This window comes from Chiloscyllium plagiosum, unplaced genomic scaffold, assembly GCF_037043375.1.
Source record: "Chiloscyllium plagiosum isolate Xiang-an unplaced genomic scaffold, Cpla_swu_hap1 HiC_scaffold_27, whole genome shotgun sequence".
Lineage (NCBI taxonomy): Eukaryota > Metazoa > Chordata > Chondrichthyes > Orectolobiformes > Hemiscylliidae > Chiloscyllium > Chiloscyllium plagiosum.
Window position 1 is genome coordinate 64,940,315 of NW_028270165.1, and position 26,641 is coordinate 64,966,955.

The 26,641-nt window shown below is 40.7% G+C and overlaps 1 protein-coding gene across 1 annotated transcript; it reads left to right on the top strand.

Annotated features, from left to right (window-relative positions):
- Window positions 1–533: 533 nt before the first annotated feature.
- On the top strand, window positions 534–25,810 carry LOC148144482 (scavenger receptor cysteine-rich type 1 protein M130-like). Its single transcript, XM_087975339.1, has 14 exons — window positions 534–579; window positions 8,868–8,900; window positions 9,619–9,933; window positions 10,492–10,806; window positions 13,042–13,356; window positions 15,075–15,392; window positions 18,902–19,219; window positions 20,404–20,744; window positions 20,931–21,261; window positions 21,372–21,413; window positions 21,549–21,665; window positions 23,022–23,129; window positions 24,396–24,509; window positions 25,701–25,810. The coding sequence occupies exons 1-14, from the start codon at window positions 534–536 to the stop codon at window positions 25,808–25,810; spliced, it is 2,823 nt and encodes a 940-aa protein (XP_087831465.1).
- Window positions 25,811–26,641: the final 831 nt, after the last annotated feature.

Below are 26,641 nucleotides of genomic sequence, written 5' to 3' on the forward strand. Positions count from 1 at the left end.
GGAAAGGGGTTACTTGTAATGTAAAGGAAGGGTAGAGGTTCAGCTCTGAAGTTGTTAGTTTGCATTTTTAGTCCTGAAGAGTGTAAAGTGAAGAAATGGAAATTGAGCTCTTTCTCCAGCTGCTCGTGGAGCTGCTGAGTTGCAAAGTATTTTCAATGAATCTGAGACCAATAACCTCCTGTGGTTGTGTGATTCTGTGATATGGATTCCGGCGTGGGGACTCGCTTCCTCGTCAAAATCTGAAACGTCATTGATCTGTTAAGATGAACTAGTGTTTGGAACCTGGTTTCATTGTACCCATTAATGGTCACATCATTTCTCATTGGTGGAGAAGACAGAGTTTACTTCATAGTCGGCACACATTAAAATCTATTGGTTGATGGAAAGAAAGACGGGCCCCTGGAAAAGTCGTGGTGAAGGAACCAACTGTTACAGAAATCGAGGAGTTAGTTGATATGTTAATTGCTGCTCAGTATCTGTGAAACAGCCCTCAGCTAAAGTTCCGATTTGATCTGGAACCACCAACTGGGACGATGTTTGTAACCCTCGTGAACTTACTTCTTCTGCAGCTATTGAACTGTGAGTTATAGTCTCTTGAATACATTTTCGCAACCATTTATAGGTCAATGATTGGTAACATATATGTGGCAAAAATATAATGATCAGTCTATGCGAGATAAAATATTGGCATGATAGGGAATGAAAACTATTTTGTCTTCATTATTTTCTGACTTTTTATGGAACTGTTTCTGAGGCTTCAGAGCTTCCCAACCACAACCCCCATTAACCCCCAATCTTGCATTTATTCGGAGTTTTTGTACAGCTCAGAGTTGAAAACCTACTCAGACAATTCGGGTGTGTTTGGAAACAGTGCCCATCGCTGCTTCAACAGTGTGTGTAGTCGGGAAACCTGGTGAACAATATTTACCTAATTTATTCGTCAATATTTGGGAGAGTGTAAAATAGAAACTGAATATTTATGTATTTCTAGGAGCTTGATGTTACACTGATTTTAGTTAGTTTTTCTTCTCTTTATATTCGAAAACTTTCTTGATAATGATGCATTTATATAGCGCCGTTGACAATGTCAGTGAAACAAAGGAACTCTGGGCCAATTTGGTACATTTTGTTGTTGAGACAGTTCGGCAATTTTGGAAACGTGACAGACAAGTTCCTCCGAGGAAACTGTAAGAACCATTGCTGTGATAAAGGGCGCAGTTAGCCGTTCGCATCCTCAGTGGAACAAAGGCGCTGGGTGCTAATTTGTTATATTTTATTGTTCAGACAGTTCTGCGATTTTGGAAACTTGGCAGGCAATTTATTCCATGAAATCTGTTAGAATTGTCGCTCTAATAAAGGGCACAGTCAACTGGTCATCTTCAAATAACCAAAGCGAAACATTCACGCTGCTTTCTGTCTGCAAATGTTGCCAGATCTGCGAAGTATTTCCAGCAATTTCTCCTTTGGTTCTGATTTCCAACATGTACAGTTCTTTGACCTTCTTTTGTTCACCAGTTTTGTTATTCAGTGAATTTAGTTGAATGATTGCCACTAGCCAGCGCAATATCAATAGCTCTTCTTCCTGTACTGGGGAAGTTGTTGAAGAATTTCAGTAGGATTACTGTAAACATTTTTACAGAACGATATCTTCTTTTTTCCTGTCTCCATTTAAAAACTTTATTCATATAAATACCTTTACATGCATACTTAGTCACTGAAACAGGTCACTTCTGTACAGTAGTCAAAAACTGTGGTGCTGGAAAAGCAGATCTGGTAAGGCAGCATACAAGGAACAGGAGGTTCGACGTTTCGAGCATAAAATCTTCATCAGGATAAAGATCTTCTGCTTCAAACGTCGATTCTCCAGCTCTTCGGATTATGCCCGGCCAGTTGTGCTTTTCCACCACCACCCATTTAGACTTTGATCTTCAGCATCTACAATCCTACTTTTCTCTTATTTCTGCACTTTCGTGTATGAAGGATAAACCAACACTGGAATTTGACTCTATCCAGCAACACACGAAAGTCATGTATTGATATATACATGAGACATCCGGGGGGTGCGGGGGGGTGGTCTGATAACTGAACGGTACGCCATATACCTTCAGCAGTAAGACCTCAGACAGTGGTCTTTCTCCACTGCCTTGGAGGCAGCTGCCTCAACATTTAATGCATTCCTAAACACATAGTCCTGCACCTTGGAATGTACCAGCGTGCAACTCTCCGTCGGGGTCAAACGCTTGCTCTGGAATACCAAAGAGTTTCATGCAAACCAAAGAACATCGTTCAGCGAGTTGATGCTCTTCCAGGCGCAGTTGATGTTTGTTTCAGTGTCGGTGTGTATCGTGGGCAACTGATCGGAGAGCAGTGTCCTGAGTCAAAGAGCTGCTTGTGAAAAGCCTCGACAGAATTGACTGCATCTTTCTCCAGATATCGTTTGCAAAGGGCAATTCCAGAAAGATATGTTTTACGGTCACTTCCCGTGTCCCCTGCCATCCTTCCAAACCCTGCATCCACTTAGAGAGCAGTGTGGGTAGTCGCAAACTGGCCAGGTGTACATGAGGGATCTCGCAGTTTGTGCCGTTCTCACCACAAGCCAAGCGACGTCTTCGTGCTTGTTAGAACGTTCTGGTGATGAAGCATTCTGCCAAATGACTTGGACAGTCTGCTGAGAGAACAACCCGACAGGGTTCACCCTCTTCTTTTCCCACAGAGTGTCTAGGACTCAAAGATACGTGCATCAACTGCTCCTTCAGCGCTGAATTTATGCTCAAACCGGTTGAAACGGGTTTGAGCAATTACCTTTCTGTGTCGAGGCAAGAGAGCTGCAAATTGAGGCAGGGCTTACAGTAATATCATTTTGTTGGCAGAGTCAGCTCGTCGAAAACTTGAACTCACTTTACACATATCTCCTATTCCCTGGTGAGAGCTGTCCCCATTCTCTGATGGCAGTTGTACTAGACTTACTTTTCAACATGATCTGAAAAGAAATATGGAGGTAGTTTAGGCGTCTAATCTTGTTTTGATTTTTTGTTTTGCTAACGGTGTTATCACTGAAGGCAAGCCAAGAAGAAAGCAATCTCAATCTTCTCAACAAAATCTGACCAGCTGTAACGGTTGTCTGTTACATTTGGGTGCACCAGACTCTGGGCTAACAGTGAATATGGTGTCAGTAAAACACCAGTCAGCACTATGTCACCATTAATTAAACTCATGCACAAATGGATTATACTCTCAGATTATACTTATGGTCTGCCTGACCGTTTTGTGATATTATTTGTGGACCGAGGTTACTTTAATGTGGAGGAGCCAGTGTTGGTTTGGGGTGGACAAAGGTAAAAATCACACAACATCATGTTAGAGTCCAACGGGGTTTATTTGGAAGCACTACCCTTCAGAGCGCTGCTCCTTCATCATGTCGTTGTGCTGATAGAGGAGCGGCACTCCACAAGCTAGTGCTTCCAAATAAACTGGCTCGATTGTAATCTGGAGTTGTGATTTTTACGTATGTTATTAAATTCACGTTCACCGCATTCGAGGTTTTTTTCCACTATTTGATGTGGAATTAACATGTTTACCTCAATATTGTTTAACATCACAATTTTCATCACGCAAGCCTTTCAAAAATGAAATATCCAAAATAAATCCTTTTCCAACTTTCTTCTTAGTGACAAATGGGAGAGGTGAAAATCATTATTAGGATATTTATTTCACGACACTTTTTCTATTTGTTCAAAACTGTGGGAATGTCTGGTTTGGTCAATGTTACAGAAAATCCTTCCAGGTGGCGGTCACCTGATCTCATGGTCCACTGTATTAATTGACCCTCTGTACATCATCATATGTGAGGAGAGAATTGCAGATCTTGACCAAGTATCAGTGAAGGAACAATGTCCCCATCCCAATCAGGATGGGAATTTGCAGGTGCCGGTGCTTTTAATTATCTGTGCACCTTGTTAGGTTGTGTGGCTGCAGTTTTGTTCAGTTCGGGAAGGAGTTTAGCTGAGTTCTTGCAATTAACATTGATGGCGCAACTTTGGTGGCTGAATCTTGGTGGTGAATGCTTTAAGTTCTTCAGCTAATGCAAGGGTTGTAAGTGAAGCCGATTTCTTTGTGCCAAGTGCCTTCCAGCTTTTGAAAGTGTGTTACAGTTTATTGCAGCAATGTAAGTAGCGAATGTCTGTTCATAGCGCTGGCTTGTATATTGCTCACAGTTATTACTCTTGAGGAGTCAGAAAGTGAATAATGCTGTAAATCTGGCTCCTGTTCTGGACTTGTAGTGAAAGGAAGGACATCCCAGTTCAGATCATTATATGGAGCGGCATGGTGGCTGAGTTGATTCCAGCCTCGGGCGATGTCTGTGTGGATTTTACACATTGTCCCTGTTTATGCATTGTCCCTGTGTATCCAGGTGCTCCGGTTTCCTCCCACAGTCCAATGATGTGCAGACCATGCCACGTTGCCCACACTGCGCTCGGTGAATTAATCAGATGGGAATGGGTCTGGTTGGGTTACTCTTCGGAGGGTTAGCATGGACATGTTGGGCCATTTGGCCTGTTTCCGCACTGTAGGGTGTCTAAGTTAAACAAGGTTCTGTAAATGCTATGGCGTAGTATGTTAAGAGAGTTCATGTACACGGAGGTGTATTACTTTGTGGTAAGTTCGGCTTCTCATTCTCTAGAAAATTTACTCCCACTTATCCAGCATCATGAATTATCGAAGGTATTGAAGCCTTCTTTCTCATTCTTCTCCCGTTGGTTCTCCGATATATTTCCATGTATATTAATGAATTAAGAACTTAAGTCGGCATGTTGTGGATTATTTCCATAAAGCAGATCGCAGAGGTTAAATCACTCTCTCGAGATCGAAATGTTGGGTTAGAGTAACTAGTGTGCCTAGATTTTATTGACGTGCTGCATTTGGTCAATCCATTTACACCCATATAATGGGTACAGTGACACTGAGAGTGGATTGCATTTTATATCCAGAAGATTAAACTGGTATTATCTCCTTTAAAGTTTAGTTGCTGTCTGTTTTGTCCTAAGCTATATGGCAGAAGATAAAAAAAAGACATGCATATCAACACAGCTCAAGTCGTTCAGACTTAGTTTCACATTCTCTATGCGTGAATACTTTCAACATTATTTTATTAGCTGATATATGAAGAAAGGAGGTTGATTATACATTTATTAACATGAACTTTGCGCAGTATGCATAACAGCTTCATACCTTAAAGAAACTTGGAAAATTTTGTATAAACTCAGGAGATCTGTCAACATTAATGAAGAGTGAAACACAGATAATGTTTCGAGTCTGATATGATCACTCAGAACAGAAGGATAGAAAATAAGGAGTCCCAACAGAGTCGCAACTTTAACACTGTTCCTCTCTCCGCATGTGTTGGGTTTCCCCAGCATTCTTCATATTTGTTTCAGATTTTCCATATGCACTTTTCTTTTCTGCCAGCAGCCTGGTGTCTCAATTGCTTTGGCTTAATTTGTGAAATGGTTTATGTTGTGAGTTTGACGACCAGAGGCAGAACTCCTGACGCTGTTGCATATAATTTAATTAAAAGCATTTGAAGGAGACTTGATTGGGGCCCGATGCAAAACTAAATTTCCGGAGGTTGCTCAGAACCATTGAAAGAAAGATTTCTGAGTTTAGTTTTGTGTACCTTCGAGATCAACAGTCTCAGTGGCTCCTAAGATGAGACAATAGATTTGAAAGAGAAGTAATTTTACTCTGGTTCTGCATCACTTGTACACTATTTTGTTTCATCTCGCGCTTTGAAACTTCTCAATTTGTGAAACAGTAGGACAAATTGGATTGCTTAATCTCATATTTACTAATCTAGAAGTAACAACATTCTTGGATCAGATGACAAAGCACGAGATGGTGAACGGCTCCACCATTATGTTTTGTAGATCTTTGTTGAGCAACTAGGGAAGTGCATGAAATATGAAATTGTAAGTTGCATGAACCACTTTAATATTCACCTCCTGCAGAAGTAATGGATAGCGGACTTCTTAATCCATTATTGCTCTTTTATAAATTCGATATTAGACAAGAAGAAATACAAGGATCACTTCCAGGCACCCATGTTCAACTCATGGTTTTCAATTTTACTAAGACATTTTTTTTTTATTCTCGACATAATTCTACTACTCGGGTAGACTGTAAAGTCGAATTGATACTTTTTCTTAAAATGAATGAGTAAAGTCATATCAAATGGGAGGTGAATGCATTATTTAGTTTCTAAATTTTGTATTTAATTTGTGTTCAGTTTTAATTCGCGTTCAAAAAGGACAGGTATTCTGCATTTTTGCTGCTATCAGTAATTTTGTTTCTTTATATTCCCTGCCTTGATTGACATTTAATTAAATTACAAAATATCAGTCAAACAAATGACTATTTATTGAAATCTAAATAAACACTACAGTTACGAAGTGACGTTCATATCCCTCATGTCCGGCTGAAGCAGACTGAAAATCAACTTGACTTCTTTCTCAATACAGCGATTCAGTTTGAAGTAGGCATTATTCAGTGTTCGAGGAGTAATATACTGGCAGTAGAGAGATAGCGGAAAAGGTTCACAGCATTGATTCTGGAGAAGAGAGGTTTGGCCTGTGAGGAGAGCTTGAGAAGACGAGGACTACGCTCATTGGAATTTAGAAGAATGAGTGGTGACTCCTACAGAAACTTATACAATTATGAAGGGAGTAGATATGATAGCAGCGTGGAGGTTTATTCCACTGACGGGTCAAACTAGAACCTGGGAACGTCGCCTTAAAATAGGGAGAATGAGATTTCAGACTGAGGTGAAGAGTAACTTTTTCACCAATTCTGTTGTGAGCCTGTGGAATTCCCAGCCTAGTGAAGGAGTTGAGGCTTGTTGGATGCATTTAAAACAAGGATACATAGATTATTGAACAGTACTGGAATTATGGGCTGTGGAGGATAGGCGGGAAAGTATAACTGAATCCACGAAAGGATCTCATTAAATGGCGGCGCAGCCTTGATGGGCCAGATGGCCCACTCTTGCTCCGAGTTCTTATGTTCTTTTATCGGTGTGAAAAGTGTAGGACACTAATTGTACCGACTGTCACTTGATTCAACGCTGAAAGTTATGTCCTCTGCAGTGTTTCATGTGAGACAGTAAATGTTCTCAAAAGTAGTTCAAAAGGACAACATACGTGTTCAAAACCAGACAAGTTTATTCCATAGTGACATCTGTCTGAAATCGCGACGAACAGTCTTTCAGTAGATTTAGTTTGCATCAGTTCTCCCATCAGTGAGAGAGTTCACAATGGTGTCACTGATCTGATCCGGAATTGTTGTTTTCCAAAACTCTCCAGTTAGTAAGGAACATCAAACGTCTGATGAACGGGCCAACCTGCAAGACATTCTTTTAAATTTTTCCTGTTCATTTCCTGCAACAAATTACATTAAAAAACAATTAGGATTTAGCATTACATTGTAAGGATATTGCATACGAATGATAAAGAGGTGAACGATCAGTCAAGTCGGTGAATGCAGGTCATGAGAGAGGTTGTTCAGCACGGATTGAATACATCACAGTGAGCGACCATCTATTAACAAATGGACAGATGACCCGTGTTGTCTGATTGCTTGAAAGTTTTAAGGAAATTATTCTGAGATTCAAAACAAGCAATTCAAGGCTTATCGAATTTTTGAAAAATTGTATGGGATAGTATTCTCAGGAAGCTAAAAATCATCAAAATATATCACGCATTGGGAGAAAATGTAATTAAATTTAAATTGAAAATATATTTCGATTCCTCTGTCAGCTTGGGAGAGGAGGACAATATATTGTTAGTAACATCAATAACAGGGCAACTCAGTAAACACTCGAATATTCCTTTAAAAAAGAAGTACATAGCGTGTTCATCACCATCCTGTCCCAAGTGCAGTTGAACGTGGGTGGAACAAGTTAAGCAGTTTGTTCAAAGATGTAGCACAGGCACCTTGGACCGAATGACCTTCTTCCTCTGTTGTGATCACGGAATGGTTTGTGGACAGTGACATATTGAACTGCCTCTTTCAATCCATCGTAAAACGTCATGTTCCAGAATTGGGAAAATGGAAAATTCCTGCTGGATATTGTTGTTGAGTGAATCTCGTGATACTGTCGCCATGTAGAGGGGAACATAATAAAGTCGAATATTAAAGTTGGTAAGCACTTAAAAAAACACTTTCGGAAGTTTGTTGCTGACGAAGCACTGTTAGTCATTGTTTATTTCAGTATTGCTGATACACTAAAGTTTCTAAAATGCTGAAAGCTTTGGGAACTGGGGAGCATTATCGCTCTTTTTGGCGATCATCACAATGTTAAGGAAGGAGGAAATGCAGTGACGAGTAGACCAGTCAGAGAATTGGCAGCGTGTCTCTCTGTGTGGAAATAATTCGGTTAACTTTAGAAGAAAACAGACAATAATTGATAATTGCAGTAATTATATTTCCTGCTTTTATCAGCATTGCATGAAATGAGGATGTGAAATTTCCAGATATCATATAGAGTCATAGCACGGAGATAGACCCTTTGCCCCAAACTGTTCCATGTCAACCAAAATGCCAATCCACACAAAACCTATTTCTCTGCACTTGACTCATATCCTTCTCAACTGTCCCTATCCATATGATTGTCTGAACCTCTTTTACACGTTATTAATGTTCCACCTCAATCACTTCCACTCGCAGCTTATTCCCGACTCACACTATCCTCTGTGTAAAATAGGATTATTTGGCAAACTAGCGATAATTATTGCCCGCATTTGTTGCATTTGTTCAATTTATTTCTTCGTGTTAAATTGAATTGTAACACTTTAATTTTCATCCCCCTATTTCAGGCAGACGTGGCGACACTCAGGCCGATCGTAAAGGTAATTGCACTTTTTTTTCATATACAGGCAAAACCTATATTCTGATGAGTCCATTCAAACACAAACTTGTGCTGATGATCTCCTTGCCTTAATGTGCAAGTTGAACAGCTGTGTGTTCATAATTAATGGGGATGCATTATTCCTGAAGGTTTCTTATTTCAGGGGAGCAGAGTGTGAAAACTCAGTTCCTCCGCACACTGCCGTTCTCAGATAGAGAGACAACACATGGAGATACTGTGAAGATGCACCTACACACGCAGTGCTGCTGTCGGAAATTTATATAAATTATTTCACTCACAATTGAGCAGTGACATCATGCTCACATGACTGGACATCCCACAATATCTCTGGCCCTGGGAGACGGAAATGCTGTTTCATTTTCAGATGTTCGCAGGGCGGATCAGTGTGTTTTTCTCGCTATTCAGCGTGCCCACATCCCATGAATGAGAAATAAAAATCTTCTCATGTTGGCCAGTTTATGGATATGTTTCCATAGAAATTGATCTCTGACCCTCGCTCTCTGTGAGTCGGCATCATTTTTTTTCAAATGACCATTCGCCCTTCTCCATCCACATTACGTATCCTGAGTTATATTGCGATAGCCTGCATTTTTGCCATGCCCTCACTCCCGTTGCGTTGTGAGCCGGGAATGCAGGCGATGATTCGATATTTTACAATTAAGCAGTGTTCACGTTGGTGACCACTTCTATATTTACAGAGACAGTGAGGCTGAGACTTGAGAATGGGGGCAGTCCTTGCGCTGGCCGAGTGGAGATTCACTACAAGGGGCAGTGGGGAACTGTGCTTGATTATAAATGGGACCTGCCAGATGCTGCTGTTGTGTGTCGGGAGCTGGACTGTGGGACCGCGGTCTCTGCCCCGGGCGGGGCTCACTTTGGACAAGGATCCGGACCCATTGTGACATTGGATGTTGAGTGCAGCGGGACCGAGCGCGCTCTGAAGGAGTGTCAATCAGAGGAATGGCGTCACTACAGCTACTCACACGACAATGATGCTGGTGTCGTCTGTTCAGGTAAAAATCTATTGCCATTTCTGTGTAGGTTTATCACTAGTCAGTGCTGTCTGGAACCAGAAAGGGATACGATAACACAACGACAACTATCCAAATATTATTAGCATGATACTAACAAAACCCCCAATTTATTCGGTGTTACAATGCAATTTGTGAATATTTGAAGACAATGGGAGAGGTGAATTCCTGTTACCGTTTCCAATCCGGTGAAGGGGCAGGATAGGTGTCGATTGTGAGGTCATTTGAAGCCACATTGAGAGAACTGCGCTGCAGGAATTATCACATTTACAACCCAATGCATACTGACGTTCGACATTGAGTTGACTGGCAGAATCACTTTGTGCCATTTATCTCGAGATTGAAAGTCGCTTTCTGTCAGATTAGCTGAGGGTTGGGGTTGTGGGTGAACATGAATGAGATCGACAGGGTAGCAAACTGATTGCAGGAACAATTTATTTCCAGATGTGCCAGACATAAAATTAATCACATTAATGTTTATCAGAAAATAATCTAAGTCGCTGTTGCTAAAAATTGCTCTGATTTTGAAAAAAATCTCAGATCACAGAGCTCCGAGGTTGTTACCACAAAATTCCCAATGCTTTGGAAGACTGGAGGTTCAGTTCGGTGACACCTGGAAAACAATGTGTGGGCTTGAATGGGATTTGAAAACCGCCAATGTGGCCTGTGCACAGCTTCATTGTGGAGTCGCAGTGTCTGTTTCAAGCTCGATGCATTCTGGAGGCAGTGCTGTTCTCACGGCTACTGAGGTGTTTAAATGTACGGGCAATGAAACTCAGCTGGGGAAGTGCCCTCGGTCTTCAACCACGCACCAGGATTGCACTGGACACAACAATGTCACCCTGATATGTTCAGGTGAGTACAAGCTAACCGAATGAAAAAGACACATTTCCGCTTCATGTGTGTAAGAGTAATGTCGCTGGCATTCCTGACATTGCTTTGAATGTGACAAATCTCAACTAATCCTCAAAGTTCTCATATTCTCTGGCACAAGAGTGATGAGGTAAAATTTACACGAAATTATTGAAAATTTAAACATTTTAAAACGTTTGCGTTTGGATTGGGAAAGACATTTCTTCAACTGTCCACAGTCAATACACTTTAGCGTCGACGTTGACTAAACGTCGCTCATGGAGGATAATATGAATCGTTGGTCTATACAGATACATTGATGTGAATCTCAGACAATTAAAGTTATGACAAGACAATTGTTTATTTTCTGAATCTCCCTGACCCGATTATATTTTTTAACAATACGAACAGACTGTATGACATCATTGAAGATCACTCTTGACAACAACTTCTTCAGCAAGAAGTTCCAGCTCACAAACACTCGTTGGTTGATAGATATTATCATGGTAATTTATTCACCGTTCTGTCCCTTACTTGCGACCCTTCTCAATCTCTGAACTTTCACGTTGCTGTAAATTTATCTTGCCTTCGTAACACGTTGTATTTTGCATGGTATATGCACTTTGTCAACAGTCTGATTCACTACATTCCAATATGTAATACTGTGCACCTTTTGTCCGAAATTGTAACATTATTGCCAGTTACTCTTTCGATGATCAATTGGCAGGTCCCGTAATTTCTTTCGTTTGCTGCTTTGTTCATCAAGTAATATTCTCGTACACCTCTATCAGTTCCAGCTTCATTGCTTCAATATGATCCATAACCTGTACAATACACATTAGTCGAAAATAGAAGCCTGTTCGCGTATCTCTTCGAGTATGCATCTCCGCAAGAGCCAGGACACACTTTGTCAATTATGTGTTCCACATAATTATGAACAATGTTTTCCTATCTTCCCAAACGCAAAGGAATTATTTCTCTCTTTCTGCCCTAAATTCTTGTATTCTTAAATTTCAGTTTAAGTTGCATTGCTGAGTACTCTACCAAGTATTCTGTCAACTTGATGTATCTCAGCTTTTGAAGCTCCAGCACTTCTGTCTAAGTGCACTTATTCACAACATGAAGATGGAAAAGGTGAAAACATCTAAATGCACGTTGTAAGTCATTTTCCAGGCTGCCAAAATATACTGCCTCAAACTTCTTTGCTTAAAGTTTCATCTGTCACTTACTTATCTGTTCTGCTCTCTTTGCATGCTCTACTGAAATTGGGAGATGTCATGAATAATGGTTTGAAAACATTGATGCATGGTACCAGGGGCTAATTTTGAAGTGTTACTCTGCATCTCAATACAAATTCGGGGAAGTCCATGTCACATTCTACCAAACGGTACACTTTCACAGGTTATAATTGATTTCATTACTGTAGGTTCGATGGGAGAATAAAGGTTAATATTATTGAAACTGCATATTGCAGCCAGCATCTGATGCACTGGTCATGATTTGGTCACCTGGACGCTCAACATCTTACTGCAGAAAAAAACTTTTAACATTATAATTATCTCAATTGCCTCAAACTTGTAAACTCATTTGTTGCCCATGTTTCAGAAATTGCTTTCAAAAATAATTATTTAATACATTCGCCTCGTTAGCTGCACTGTATTGTAACACCCTGATGGAATCGACTACCTCAGTGGGCTGAATGACTGGTCTTTGATATAAGGTTATGCCATCAGCGTTGGTTCATAACCCCCACAATCTGAAGTTGCCATGATGGTCCTCACCTTCTGAGCTCAACCCTCGGCTGATGAATAGTGACCATCAGGTTAAATCACCATCAACCACATCTCTCTAACAAGAATGCAGCCACGTATTCATCAGTAAATTGAGTTAAGCATTACTGCATGATTGCAAAAGTCAATCTAACCTGCACGAGCAATCGGGACCAAACGTACACTGCTGTTATCAAACTATGGACTGCATCAAGTCAACCTTTACACCCTCGTTTCATAGGTTTTCCAGGACTGAGGTAAATGATCATGATCACTATCTTGGGATACCCTTTAAATGTGAATAGTGGAAAGAGTTTCATGAAATAATCGTAATTATTTTAAAGACATTGTAACTGTCATGTGTTGTATTGGGCAATGGAGGATGAGATTCGATTTATTTTCTCTTTTGAATCTTGAACAAGTGCGTGGATATTTGCAAACGTTTGTTTCTTTATTTGATCCAAAACAGGAAACAATGGGCCCCGATTGGTTGGTGGGGAGAACAGGTGCTCTGGGCGAGTGGAGGTCCTGCATGGAGAGCAGTGGGGAACGCTGTGCGGTGTTTACTTTGGCTTACAAGACGCCAATGTGGTCTGTGAGCACCTTTTTTGCGGGACTGTAAAGTCGATCCCGAGAGATGCTCGATTTGGGAGGGGAGCCCGACCAGTGTGGAAGGAAAACTATGAATGCCATGGAAACGAGCGACGATTGTGGAACTGTCCAGTTTCACATGGGGAAAGCTTCAACTGTTTACATGGAAGTATGGCCAATGTCATCTGCTCGGGTGTGTCCTTTATAGCAATTGCTCTTTTGCTAAACAGTGTTCCTGTGTACTTAAAGTTTGGAATTATTTTATTTATAACTTAATGGAATGTCATTGGAGAGCCCATGGCCTGTTGGGCCTTTTGTGATTCATCTCGGTTTAACTGGTGCACTAGTTCACTTCAGGAAGTCATTACCTTTCAACTATATGGTTAATAATCCGCAGTCATATGTCAGTCAGAAAAGGTTAGACCGGGGCAGATGTCCTTCCATAAGGAAAAGTATTAGCCAGATGAGTTGTTAGGAGAATTGATGATCGTTTGACTGTCACCATCGCTAAGACGAACTTTCCGTTCCAGACTATTAACTCAGTTTGATATTTATCAGCTGCCATTCTGGAATTTCGGGCACTCTCAGCAGCACCAGGACTTAATTTCTATCTCCACTTTGCAAATCAAGAGGCCATGTTTGATTTGGCACAATGATGTTCTGAGATGCAACACTTGAGTTTTCGGAAGTTTATTTGTATTAAATGTACATTATGTTTTTTTAAAAAATTCTGAATGCCATCCAAGATGATAATTAATTTCCTAAATCTTTGCATATAACTGCCGCATTCTTCAAATGTCAATCCCCTGTCTCTCCAAAAATGCATCCATTCTGCCTGGGTTACTAATTGTGTTAGTGCTTCTAAACTCTCTGTACTGTTTCAGATTTGGAATATTCCACGAACATTTAAACAATAATTATTGTGATACTTAGTCTTTCAGGGAACGGAGATGTAACTGGTGAGGCAAGGATTTGTGCTGATGCCTGATTTCATTTTAACTAAGTTGGTTTTACAGGCCTTTAGTTATGATTTTGTCACTCTTTTATGAGCCTGAAGACCTTGTCGGGCAGATCAAATGTGGAAACCAGATTTGATTTCCTGACAAACATTAGGAGCTTCATGAGTTTTGGTTTCAATATTTCTTCATAGTTTCCCTGTTCACGAGCTGAAACTGGGCTCCAATTCCAGAGCATAAATTTTCCAACATTCCCCAGAGAATGCATAAAGCATCTGAATTTCTCCTGACAACATTTTTATGACATGACATTCTGCCCTCAACTCCTGGCAGGGAATATCAGGATCTACACAAATGGCTCCGCAGAAATCAGATGTATTCATACCTTCTTACAAAAAGGTTTTGACGTAGCAATAACGTGGAGACAGTTTTCAAAAGATAATGGAGAATATTGGCAGTTACGTTAGTGAGTGACAGCATCACGTTTTAAAATTTAGGAGCTGTCCCAAATCTTCACAAGTGTTTTGAATGTCATAATTCTCAAACAGACTTGTTCCTAAATTTCCATTATATTCTTGACCGTTGTCTCAGTCATGTTGCGGGTCATTTGCTCAGTGCAACATGCTCTGCCATCAACCATGAGAGGAGTGGCAACATATAAATGGTCAAAGCATACGAGTAGCATTTGCAGACTGACAGTCGGCCTGAATGGATGAGGTCGCTCGCTGAAGACGAGACTTTATTTTCAAACGAATGCCAGAGTAGCAGCACTTTTATTTCCACGCCTCTCTCAATTTTGTTGACAGAAGAAATGTGATGACATGATGAAAGTATTTGAAAAAGTAAATGGACAAAATATCTTTATGATTGCAAATCATACATTTTCCTGTGATTGTCAGTTCTCGAATATCTGTGTTCATTTCAATCGCTGTTCTCAGTAACTCTTATTTTGCAGATGAAAATTGGGCGCTAAGACTAGTGAATGGAGAAAGCCGCTGTGATGGCCGAGTTGAAGTTTACTCTCATGGAAGCTGGGGCGGAGTGCAGGACACCGTGTGGGATCAGAATGATGCCAACGTTGTCTGCAGACAGCTGGGATGCGGTTATGCCTTAGAAATATATAATTCTTCAAAGTACGGGGAGAGTGATGGTGGTTCGTGGGTACATGTTGTCCAATGTCATGGACATGAATCACAGCTCCAGGACTGCAGGATCTCCAACACATTGAATTCGTCTGACATCGAAGGCAGTAGCGTAGGGGTCCTCTGTTCAGGTAAGTAGACTCTTCACATTTAAACCAGCTCAGATATATCAAGCCAAATATTCATCTGCTGAGTAAATTGAGAATGTACACCACTGGCTTGTCAGTGTCACTCGAACCATTTATTCATCGCTCGGATATCAGCAGACCTGAGGTGGGCGGCGGGTGCAGATGGATGAATATGAGAAATTAACACCATTTTTGTGTCAGATACAAGCATTACGTGGCAGGTCAGGTGAATTGGCTATGCTAAATTCCGCAGATTGTCATTTGCATTAGTCCGAGGAAAATGGGTCTGGGTGGGTTAAATTTCAGAGGGTCGGTGTGGACTGGTTGGTCCAAAGGGCCACTTTCCACAATGTCGGGAATTTAATCTAGTCTTAAGGGGCGGCAGGCTGGCACAGTGATAAGCACTACTGCTCACAGTACCAGAAACCCGGGTTCAATTCCCGCCTCAGGGAACTGTCTGAGTGGTTTGCACATTCTCCCCGTTTCTGCGTTAGTTCACTCTGGGTGCTCCGGTTTCCTCTCACCGTCCAAAGATGTGCAGTATAGGTGAATTGGCAATGTCAAATTGCTTGTCGTGTTAGGTGAAGGGTTAAATGTAGTGGAATGGGTCTGTGTGGGTTGCTCTTCGGAGGGTCATTGTGGACTTGTTGGGCCAAAGGGCCTGTTTCCACATTCTAAGTAATCTAATCTAATTACAGTTTCTTAACCCAAAAGTAAAGTTGACACACGTGCACAAAGAATGCGTTAGTTCAGATAAAGAGTCACTCGACTTGAAATGCTAACACCACTTCCCAAAGAGGCCAGTAAACCTCCTGCATTTCACCAGCAATTTCTAATTTTGTGAGAGTGACGTTGGCGTTGCGATTTGAAATTTTGATGAGAATGATTATAAACAGATATTGTTCAGACAGGCAAAAATGCCGAGGAATGGGAATTGGAGTTTAATTTAAATAAATATGAGGTGAGGCTTTTTATAAGTAAAATCCGAGGAGGATTTATACTTTTAATGGTAAGGTCCTGGGGATTGTTGCCAAACAATGAGACCTCGGTGTGCAGACTCTAAGTGCATTGAAAATGGAGGCATGGAGAGACAGTGCAGTGAAGAAGGTGATTGGTACTCTTACATTCATTGATCCGTGCCACTGAATACAAGAATTCGAAAGTCATGCTGTGGCTGTACATTGGTTGGCCACTTTTGGAATTATGTGTATCATTCTGGCCACCCTTTTAGAAGAACAATGCTGGTAAACTTGAAAGGATTCAGAAAAAAATTGCAGTGATGTTAGCAGAGTTGGAAGGATTGACATATATATGGAGAAGATAAACAGACTGGGCGTTTTTCCCTGGATGGTCGGAGGCTGAAGGGAGACCTGACAGAAGTTTATTATATCAGGAGGAGCATGCATAAGGTGAATAGACAAGGCATTGTCCCCAGGATAGTGAAATCCGAATCTGGAGGGCAGAGGTTACAAGTAAGAGGAAAAGATTTCTAATGGAACTGAGGGACAATGTTTGTCACAAAAGAGGCTGTACGTATGAAATATCTTGACAGTGAGGTGTTGGAGGATAGTACAGTTACAACATTTAAAAGGCATCTGGATTTGTGAATAAATAGGAAACGTTTAGAGATATGTGCGCGGAATGTTGTTAAATGGGAGTGGATTAATTTAGAATATATGATTGATATGGAGGAGTTGGACTGAAGGATTTGTTTTTGTCCTGGATATGTCTAGGACTCCATTACTTGAAATGATCGCTTTTCTTTCAATTAGTAGAGCTTTTTATCTTCTCTGAGAATCTTCTGATCTCGTGCAGCATTGCAGAGACTGAAAGCGCAGTTTGAATTTTGCAGATAATGCACGAGAGACGTATTCCATCCAAAACAAGTGTCTTGAGATGTTTCACATGCGAAGTCGCCGCACTGCAATTATATAATATTTTGGGAGTCGTTGTGCGTTATGTAGCTCGGAATGGTGATGAGACCCTGAAGGAACGCTTTCATGATCATTGAAATGTCGAGGCAATGGCTTCTTGGTGATTGTGTGTTAAGTACTCATCTCGAATTACCACCGGGGACATTGCAACAGCATTGGAACTAAAGTTAGGGGACTGCTGTGCGGTAGATATAAGCAACTGTGTGACTTGCCATCAATCAGAAAAGCAGTTTGCAAGCAGTGAGCTCAGGGAAGGTCTCCTCTCGTGTCAGGTCCAGCGCACAAGTTGTCAAAAATTCCATTGTGCAGAATAACTTACAAATAGCTGTTATGCTGTTGACCTGATGGAAGCTTCACTTTTCCTCTATAAAGATCATAAAATGGTTCGTTAGAAGCTGAAGACAGTGTTTTAAGGCGAAAAAGTTTATTCTCAAACTGCAAGAAGCATGATTTAGACCAGAGCAGAAAACTGTGTGCAGTTAAGGAATCCACATCAGAGGATGGATTTGACAGTAATGGAGACAATGCAGGGGGAAACGTATTCGAGATTTTCTTGAGATGAACAACATTTAGCTATGAAGACAACTTGGCCAGATTAGGATTCATTTCCTTTGAACAGAGGCGACTGAGTATGGGCGGGATTGAGGTGTATAATAAGCAACAAGAAATCTTTCCCCTATGTTATGCAATTGCTTACCATGTGGCATAGAGTTAAGGTGATGGACAGAAGGTTCAGAGGGACCTGAGGATACTCTTTTTCATCCACTTGGGGCAGCGGAGTAGTCTGGAACTCACTGCTTGTAAGTTTGGTAGAGGCAGAAACGTTAGTGAAATCTAAGATATATTTAGATGTGCACTTGTGATGCGAAGGAGTTAAGGACGAACCCAAGTGCTGGGAAATGAGCATAAAATATTTAGGAGCTTGTTTTTGACAGAAGCAGAATGGGTGGGCCGAAGGTTCTTTCTCTGTGCTGAAGACTTCTTAAATCTGTGATTCTGTGAATTAGTTCTGGACCTTTGTATTTAAGTACACGTGATAATAACCTGAAATGACTTTTCGTCCCCTTTCAGTATTTACACTTTTACAACTACTCAAAGTGCTATTGCTGTCATGCTAATATATATGTTGTCTTTCAGTTATATTCTCGTAAGGTATAGTATTCTCATGTGCGCTGATGAATGAAAGCTGAGACGGTATTTATATTGGACGAACGTACAGTTATGTGCACTATAAAATAGGGTGAGCATTAGACAAAGTAACGCATGGACAGACATAAACGGAGTGGCAGGAAGAGAAAGCACAAATGCAACTGTTTGCAAAATATTTCACAGAATATTCAATATAGAAAGGGAAACTGAACCTGGCAGTACCAGGTGCAATAAGATATTTTGAAACATTCATGTGCTGTACATTCTTGCTAAAAGGTTACACTTGATCTAACAGTTTTGTAAGAAATTATGTTTAAGCACAATAAGTACTTCTCGTGATAACATTTAAAACGCTCTTTCCTGTATCTATATACTATGTTGCCCTGAGTGATGAAGGGAATGTGCATTGAATGTGTAATTGTTTCACAGAGCACTTTCAGGTAAGGCTGTCAGATGGTGGAAGCCCTTGTGCTGGTCGAGTGGAGATTTACTACAATGGAATATGGGGCTCAGTTTGTGATGATTCATGGGATGTGGTAGACGCTGAAGTCGTTTGTAAACAACTGGGTTGTGGAAAAGCACTGGATATGACACCCCCTTCCTCCTCTGGACCGGGCTCAGGCCACATTTGGTGGAAAGATGTGAAGTGTTTTGGAAACGAATCATTTCTCTGGGAATGTCCTTCAGTACCATTGGGTCACCAAGACGACTGTTCTCATAAAGAGGATGTGAGAATTATGTGCTCGGGTGAGGCCATTCTTTAATGCTCTTACTTTGCTCGAATGTTGTAAGTGAGACGTCATGCTGACGTATGTTCACTGAATTCGAAGGAATGTAGAGCAGCGGCAGTAATTTAAAGAAACGATCTCTGACACTTACATGTACACAAAAAGTGAAAGAACAATTCGTTTCTCTAATCTAACTTGCTTTTCTGTCAGTTTTTTTCACCTTCTATTGATACAAGACGCGTTTGTCATGAAAAGTGTCATTTTTGATCTGTTGTCACTACTCCAAGTGGATGCCAATATTGTCCTGATTGTCATAAAGGGTTTACTAAAACTTAATTCCAAATTTATGATCTTTACTTTTGTATCGGGCCACCAGAAATATGAGACCTGTTCGTGTGTCTATCGAACTATTTGTGACTCGAAAATGAAGGGAGTTTTTTTTCTTTATGTTTCCGAGCAGACTTCACTGTATCAGACACAGCTCCTGTACAATTGTATCTGACCTGTCCTGCCTGTTTATTACTGTGCACTTGCGTTTTTCATGATTTTTCAGAACAGTAAAAATATTCCGTAATTTGCTTCCAACTGAGCAGTTTGAAACTTCCCTGGTGATACAAAATTAAAATTGATTGCATATATATCTATATATATATATATAATTGAACAGCCATGATATCAGAACCAGTTCCAGTGGACCGTCACTTCTGCAAAGTGGACAATTTACTTTTAACACAGGCTTTCTGTTTTCTGTCAGTTTCTGCTTCTCGACCATTTCGGGTTCTCAAACAGTTCGCCAGATTCTAGTAGTGCCTTGGTCAAGTCCTTCTAAACTCCATGCACGATACACATTTGGCTCACTCCTTTTTTCATTGCAATATGTGTCATGAAGAAAACTGAACACAACGATCCGCGGATGCAGCGAATCTAAAACAAAAAAGGAAAATTTCTGGAAAAACTCATATGTCTGGCAGCATCCGTCGAGACAAAGAGACAAAGTTTCATGTCCAGTGACACTTCCTCAATTCAGAATACGCGTCACTGGACCTGAAGATTTGTCTGTGCTTTCTCTCTTCACAGATTCTGTTGAGTTTCTCCAGCAATTCCCTTTGTTCATATCATGCATCCTGCTCGTTTCGGCAATCACAGGACACACCAGAGATATGAACAATCTAACAATCTGGATATCTGTTATTGTTTGAACAGGACACAAGGAGCTGCGGCTGGTGAATGGAAAGCATCGCTGTGAGGGAAGAGTGGAGGTGTTCTACAATGGGACCTGGGGAACAGTGTGTTCAGACACTTTGGATCCACACGTTGCCAAAGTGATTTGTAAACAGCTGCACTGTGGTGCGTTCCAGTATGTTGAGTACGACGCTCAGTCATTCGGAGCAGGAACGGGAACTATTTGGCTCGATGAGATGGAGTGTCTGTCACACGAGTCGACACTGTGGCAATGTCACACAGATCCGTGGGGTCAACACGACTGTCAACACCGGGAAGATGCTGGTGTAGTTTGTTCAGGTAACATGACAAGCCTTCTCAATGTTCGGGTGTCATTTCAAACATGAATTTCCAATAGACTGAGCATCTTTCTCCTTCCAACAGAGAGCAATGTGACAAAGGAGCAGACCCTCAGTTCAACTTACTGCCATCAACAATTAGGTGCGTCTTCGTTCTCTATGTGCGAATTCTTGGAGATTCTGCTTTGTACTGCATTCAATAATAATCAGTTCTGTACCACAGATACGCAAGACAGTGTGCACTTGCATGGAGGAAGCAGCAACTGTTCTGGCAGAGTGGAAATCATGTGCGATCAACGCTGGGGAACGTTGTGTGGCAATTCCTGGGATATAACTGATGCAAATGTTGTCTGCAGAGAGCTGGGATGTGGCTTCGCACTATCAGCCCGAGATGAGGCCGCTCTCTCCCAGGAGAAAGATGTTATCTGGCAGAATGATGTGAAGTGTAAGGGAAGAGAATTCTCTCTGTTGGACTGTCTCTCCGCAGCTCCAGCTAAAAGCAAGTGTAACCACAAGGAAATTGCCAGTGTAAAGTGTTCTGGTAAGATTGATGCTGACTGACGTGCGCCATTAATGTTAAAAATCAGGGCAACTATTTGATTTCCTAAGTTACATTGCCCTTTATAATTATTCGTACTTTCTGTTCCACAGGATCCGAGTTGGTGACGGTCTCCCCTTCACCTCCACCTGCGGGTATTTATGACTGATACTCTTATTAGTATTTGTGTTCGCGTTCGCCAGTGCCATTGTTTCCTTAATGATGATTATTTACAATTTTCCATGGCAGACCTTAACTATGCTAAACCCATTTGTACTCCCTCCTTTAAGGGCAGGAAAGCCCGTCTATTTCCATGCCTGTTGTCGTCTGTTCATCTTTGGGAGTCTTGTTAATCTGTGAGTTAATCGCATTACTGGTGGTCATGCAGAGAAAATTGCAAATGAAAGGTAAGCATCATATCTACCGACTGAGCTAACACTGCGTCACTTTCACTGTTGCATATGTTCTCGGGGCTGTACGTTTTTATTGCAGTTTTCGAGCATTTGACTGAGATGGTCACGATTGTGCGGCACTTCTTGGCTGTCTGTTTTCTTCGAGGGACTTTGCCCAATGAAACGCGAAGTTTTAATAAACACTCAGATAAATGCATCAAATCTGTAAATAGCAGTTAAAAGAATATTCTAACTGTGTGAAGTATGCATCAAGTCGCTCAGTATATTTGGAGAGAAACTGAATTAACGTATAATGTGGAGTTGCTACAGTCATCATTGGGAAAGAAATATAATGACTGCACTTTCTTATCTTTCAGTTAACATATACATGACATTCCAGAGCAGGTCAATGATGGCAGCAATATGTCTCCGTTTCATTGAGTTATTTGCAGACTGCCTCTAAATATTTCTTCATTAGTCACTATTATTTATGGTTCTTCAGTGTCTGGGTGCTGCTACCACAACCCAAGATCATTGAGATGATTAAGGGTCCTTTTAAGGGAACTTCCAGTTAGGCAACAATTGGCTTCCTCTGACTGAGCAAATGATACTTCTGTACTTTGCACAATAATTTAAAAGCGTTTGCTTGGGGACCATTTTCCACGAGTTGGCAATGAAAATCAACACTAATAACAATCATTTTCTATCCTTTCACATGCTCTTAATTTTCCTTTACATATAGCCAGAAAAACTAGGCACTTAGTCTATCACGATCAATGTCATCAAGGTGCACCTTATTTCATTCGTCTCACGTTTTTGTTTTTAACTAATTGTCATAATTATGCAATTGTTTATTGAAATTAGTCCAATTCTAACAACATTATTATCAACCTTGTTTGTTAGCAACACGGTATGTTGAACATTAATTTGTAATCTCCTCAATGGTATCAAGTCTTTTTTAAAAATATAGGTTATTAGCATTTTCGTTTTTTCATTGCATTAAAGAGTTTCATTTTCTGCACTCAACATCTTCACTCACATGCACCATTGCGAGCTGAGAATTTTCTTGAATAGATATTGAACCAGCAAAATTAGAACAAAACACCCAAATTTATACCAACAAGAACATCTCGCTCTTTCTGTTTAACATACTAGGTTCGGTAACTGATGTGACATGGAAATTACTCATGGCCTGTTCACTTGTTTTTCCAAGATGTTCTCCCTTCAGCGATCAGTTAACGTTGTGTGAAGATTCTAATCTACAGCATTGTGTGAACTCGTTCTTCTCTCCCCTGGTTCTTCAGATATAAACACCTTGTTTCTGCGAGTGTTCAGCTACAAATGCTGACCAGTCTCTTGTTTATTCAATAGAACTTTTCCTTGCTGGCAGAGGCTCACGCCTTGGTTTGTACCAAGGAATTTATGAAGAAATTGAGAATATTCCCCCTGGCAAGAGGACGGATCACAAACATGGACCAGGTATATATTTCCTATTGTATAGTGAATCATGACTGGATAAGCATAGCTTCCATTTAATTTGCAGTCTTCCATGATCAATGACTGAATGAACATGATCATTAGTTAAAACACAGTCGTCGTGTGTGGGAAGCTATCTCATTAACTGTGTCTCTGTCCGCATTTCGTGAGATGAAGAATTTCAATATGATAATTCCCACTGGCCTACATTCCTGATAGATTATTTCTGGCATGCATTTGAAAAGGCAAACAGAACTATCAATTTCACTTCTACGCTGGTTTCACCCTGACCCCTTCAGATGGGTGGACAACTAATCAATTCGTCATTGATTTTAAAATAATATAACTTTTGCAATAAGTATGGATTACACAGCACCAAAGAGCGGAAGCAAAATTGAGGAATCAATGTATAAACAAATATGATGAATCACAGAAGATGAGTGGTGCTGAAAGTGTGCATATGACTCTGAAACTTTGCAGGTGTTCAGATACAGTGTAAATGAATGGAAAGAAAATGTCTGGTAGATGATAAATGTGAAATTATCCATTTTTGTTGGAATAAAATTAGAAATGACTGTTATTTGAACGGACATGGCCTGAAAAGTAGAGATAGCAGATTTAGGACTAAATTGAGGAGGAACATTTTCACCCACAGGATTGAGAATTTATGGAATTCCCTGCCTCATCAGATGTCTTTAGAACTGGGGTGAATAATGTTTTGAACGTTAAAATCGTGAGTAAGTCGAACTGAAGCCACGAAAAGATCAGTCACGATCTTATTGAACGGCGGAACTGGCTGCAACGGTCAGATGGAGTACTCCTGCTCTTAGATCTTATATCATATTCCTTCCCGCAGTGGGTTCACTTGACATTATTCCAGATATTTCTACAGGCACGATTAAAGAACAATACTTTCTGTTGTCACCCTACAATTAATAACATTAAACCTTCAACTATAGTCCTTAAGTCTACGACATACAGGATCAGGATTAGATCATTTGGCTCATCGAGTCTATTCTGCCATTCAATAAGGGCTGATGTGGTTCTCAACCACTTTGATTTGCCTTCTCCTTGGATGTTTTATCCCCTTATTAATCAATAATCTTTGTATTTCTGTTTTAAATACACACTGTTTGGCCTCAATAGCCATCTGTGTTCCATAGATTCGCAGGCCTCTGGTTGAAGAATATTTGACTCATTCTAAATCTTATTGGTCATGGCTTCTCTTGGAATTCGAGTTTGAAAGTAACTCTCCATTTTTATTTTTAGTAATTTATGCTTCCATTGACTCACTCAATCGCATTGAATACTACACCAGCCACAACTTGACTGACAATAATCCCGGATCTGAAAATCTTGAGGTGAAATCCAACAGCATTCCAGGTGTGTATAGCATCACTTTCTGTCAATTAATTTTCGTCCAACACCCTCTAAGCTGTCCAAAACTTAACGATTGCAACCCTCACAAGGTAGTGTGACCACTGGAATGTTGGTTAAAGAGAAAATCGCTGTTTTGATACCACATGATCATGGGCATGGTCTGTCCGGCTGTCTTGTTGCTCACAGAGATTATAGAGCCTATGACCTCGACTTGTAATGTGCAAAGAGACGTGCGTTCGATGTCGTTGCTTTCAGGAACTGCACTCACACCCATTCCCGAAGAAGAATACGTCTCCTTAAGCTGAACATTACAAAAACAACCAGGTTATCATTCTAATCGCATTTTTCCAGCACACCCTGGCCCACAGCCTTGTTTGTCTTGACATTGCAAGTGCATCACTGAATACTTTTTTGAGCGTGTTTTGCCTCTATCACCCTTCCTGGCAGAAAGTCGAAGATTTCCTGTTTAATTCTCCCATCACTTCTCTGAAATGTATGGCCTTTGGTCATTGATCTCTCCACCATAGAGAGATGTTCCTTCCTGTCTTCCCCAACTACAGTCGTCATCATTTCATGACTCATCGCAGGCATGGCAGCAACTCTGCATGCTCAGCTCCAAGTCAATCAATTGCAAGACAGATACAGCGGTAGGTCTCTCAGCCCTTCGTAACTCTTCCTCCTTTCAATGAGATAATTCCAAACTATGGTGTGGCCGAAATCCAGCTCCCTACCTTTGAAGCATGTCCATAAATACCTTTGATCAACAATAATCTCGGCCACATTTAAAATTAAGAATTGATCAGACATCAGCTAATATTTGGGAAATATATTTCCAAACCCTGTACAGCTTTATCCTTTCTTGACATCTTCCCTGAACGGTCTGGCATTAATTCTGTGTATAACACCTCTCGAGCTAAAATAGTCTCATCAGTTGAAGTAGTTTACTTTATGTTACCTGTCTTATCCGGGTTATTATCTTGAATAATTCAATCAGATAACCTTTCACCTTCTCATTTCCACAGAAAACAATCCCAATTTGCATCAACTCTGCTCATTCCGTAACTTCAGAATTATGACCGAACTCTTCTGGTCTCAGTTTCCAGCACTTTCTCTCTCTGAGACATTCGTCTCGTTTTCTAGTTATCGTTGTTGTGTATTTCAATTTGTATCAGTGATGCTCATCTTTCTCTCCAGGTCGAATTCGTGGTGAGTATGACGATGTTGAGACTGAAGATGCAGACTGTCATGATGGAAAGTTACAATTGGACAGTGATCCTGATGAACACCCTCACACTTACAGATGATGACAGTGGTCTTTGTTCACTCGGTGAGTCGAATAACAGATACTCACATCTTTAACCACCTTTCTGTGCATTCACACTGCCATAATTCCTTTCCATTCCATGATAATATTATATTTACTGAAAATCCTAGAACAACGTCCAAACCTGTGCCTCATTTCCACAGCTTGTCACTGAGAAAGCAATGTATTATTGGAGAACGATTTTTATTTCAAAAGCATAAAGAACCGTCTTTAAAAATGAATTCGATGCGATTCATCATACACTGCGTTTTGTCAGTTCTTCGAATCGCTGATCTTCACCCAATTTTGGAATTACATATCTACAAAATTGCTGTTTCAATGCGTCATCAACTGGCTGTATGGAGAATATGAAAGATGGGGTTTTACGTGCTCAACAGTTTGAACGGTTTATCTCTTGTAGCTCACAGGGAATACAGAGCCTCGGACCTTTACTTGTAATGTGCAAAGAGACGTGCGTTGGATGTGGTTGTTTTCAGGAACTGCACTCACACCCATTCCCGAAGAAGAATACGTCTCCTTAAGCTGAACATTAAAAATGCCAATAACTCACGGTTGCCTTTGAAACCCAGACTATCTGATCAGCTGCTTAACCATTTTAGTGTTTTCGAATGACTTTTCGGAAAAGAAAAACTGCTCCAATGTTCCTTGGAACCCAGTTATCCGCTTCCATTATTCTTCACCTTCTCTCCTTTTTCACAGAGAGTTGTTTAATTACTGTTGTGAGAACTCTCCTGTAACATGTAGCAGTCACCACACTGACAAACAAGCTCCTGTGTTTCTTTGAAGAAGGGTCACCGGGCCTGTAACTTTA

Excerpts from the sequence above, each read along its gene's own strand:
- LOC148144482 (XM_087975339.1), top strand. The coding sequence starts at position 534 with ATGTTTGTAACCCTCGTGAACTTACTTCTTCTGCAGCTATTGAACT. Across the intron at positions 580-8,867 it reads TCTTCTGCAGCTATTGAACT|GCAGACGTGGCGACACTCAG; the intron begins GTGAGTTATAGT and ends CCCCTATTTCAG. Across the intron at positions 21,262-21,371 it reads TGCCAGTGTAAAGTGTTCTG|GATCCGAGTTGGTGACGGTC; the intron begins GTAAGATTGATG and ends TCTGTTCCACAG.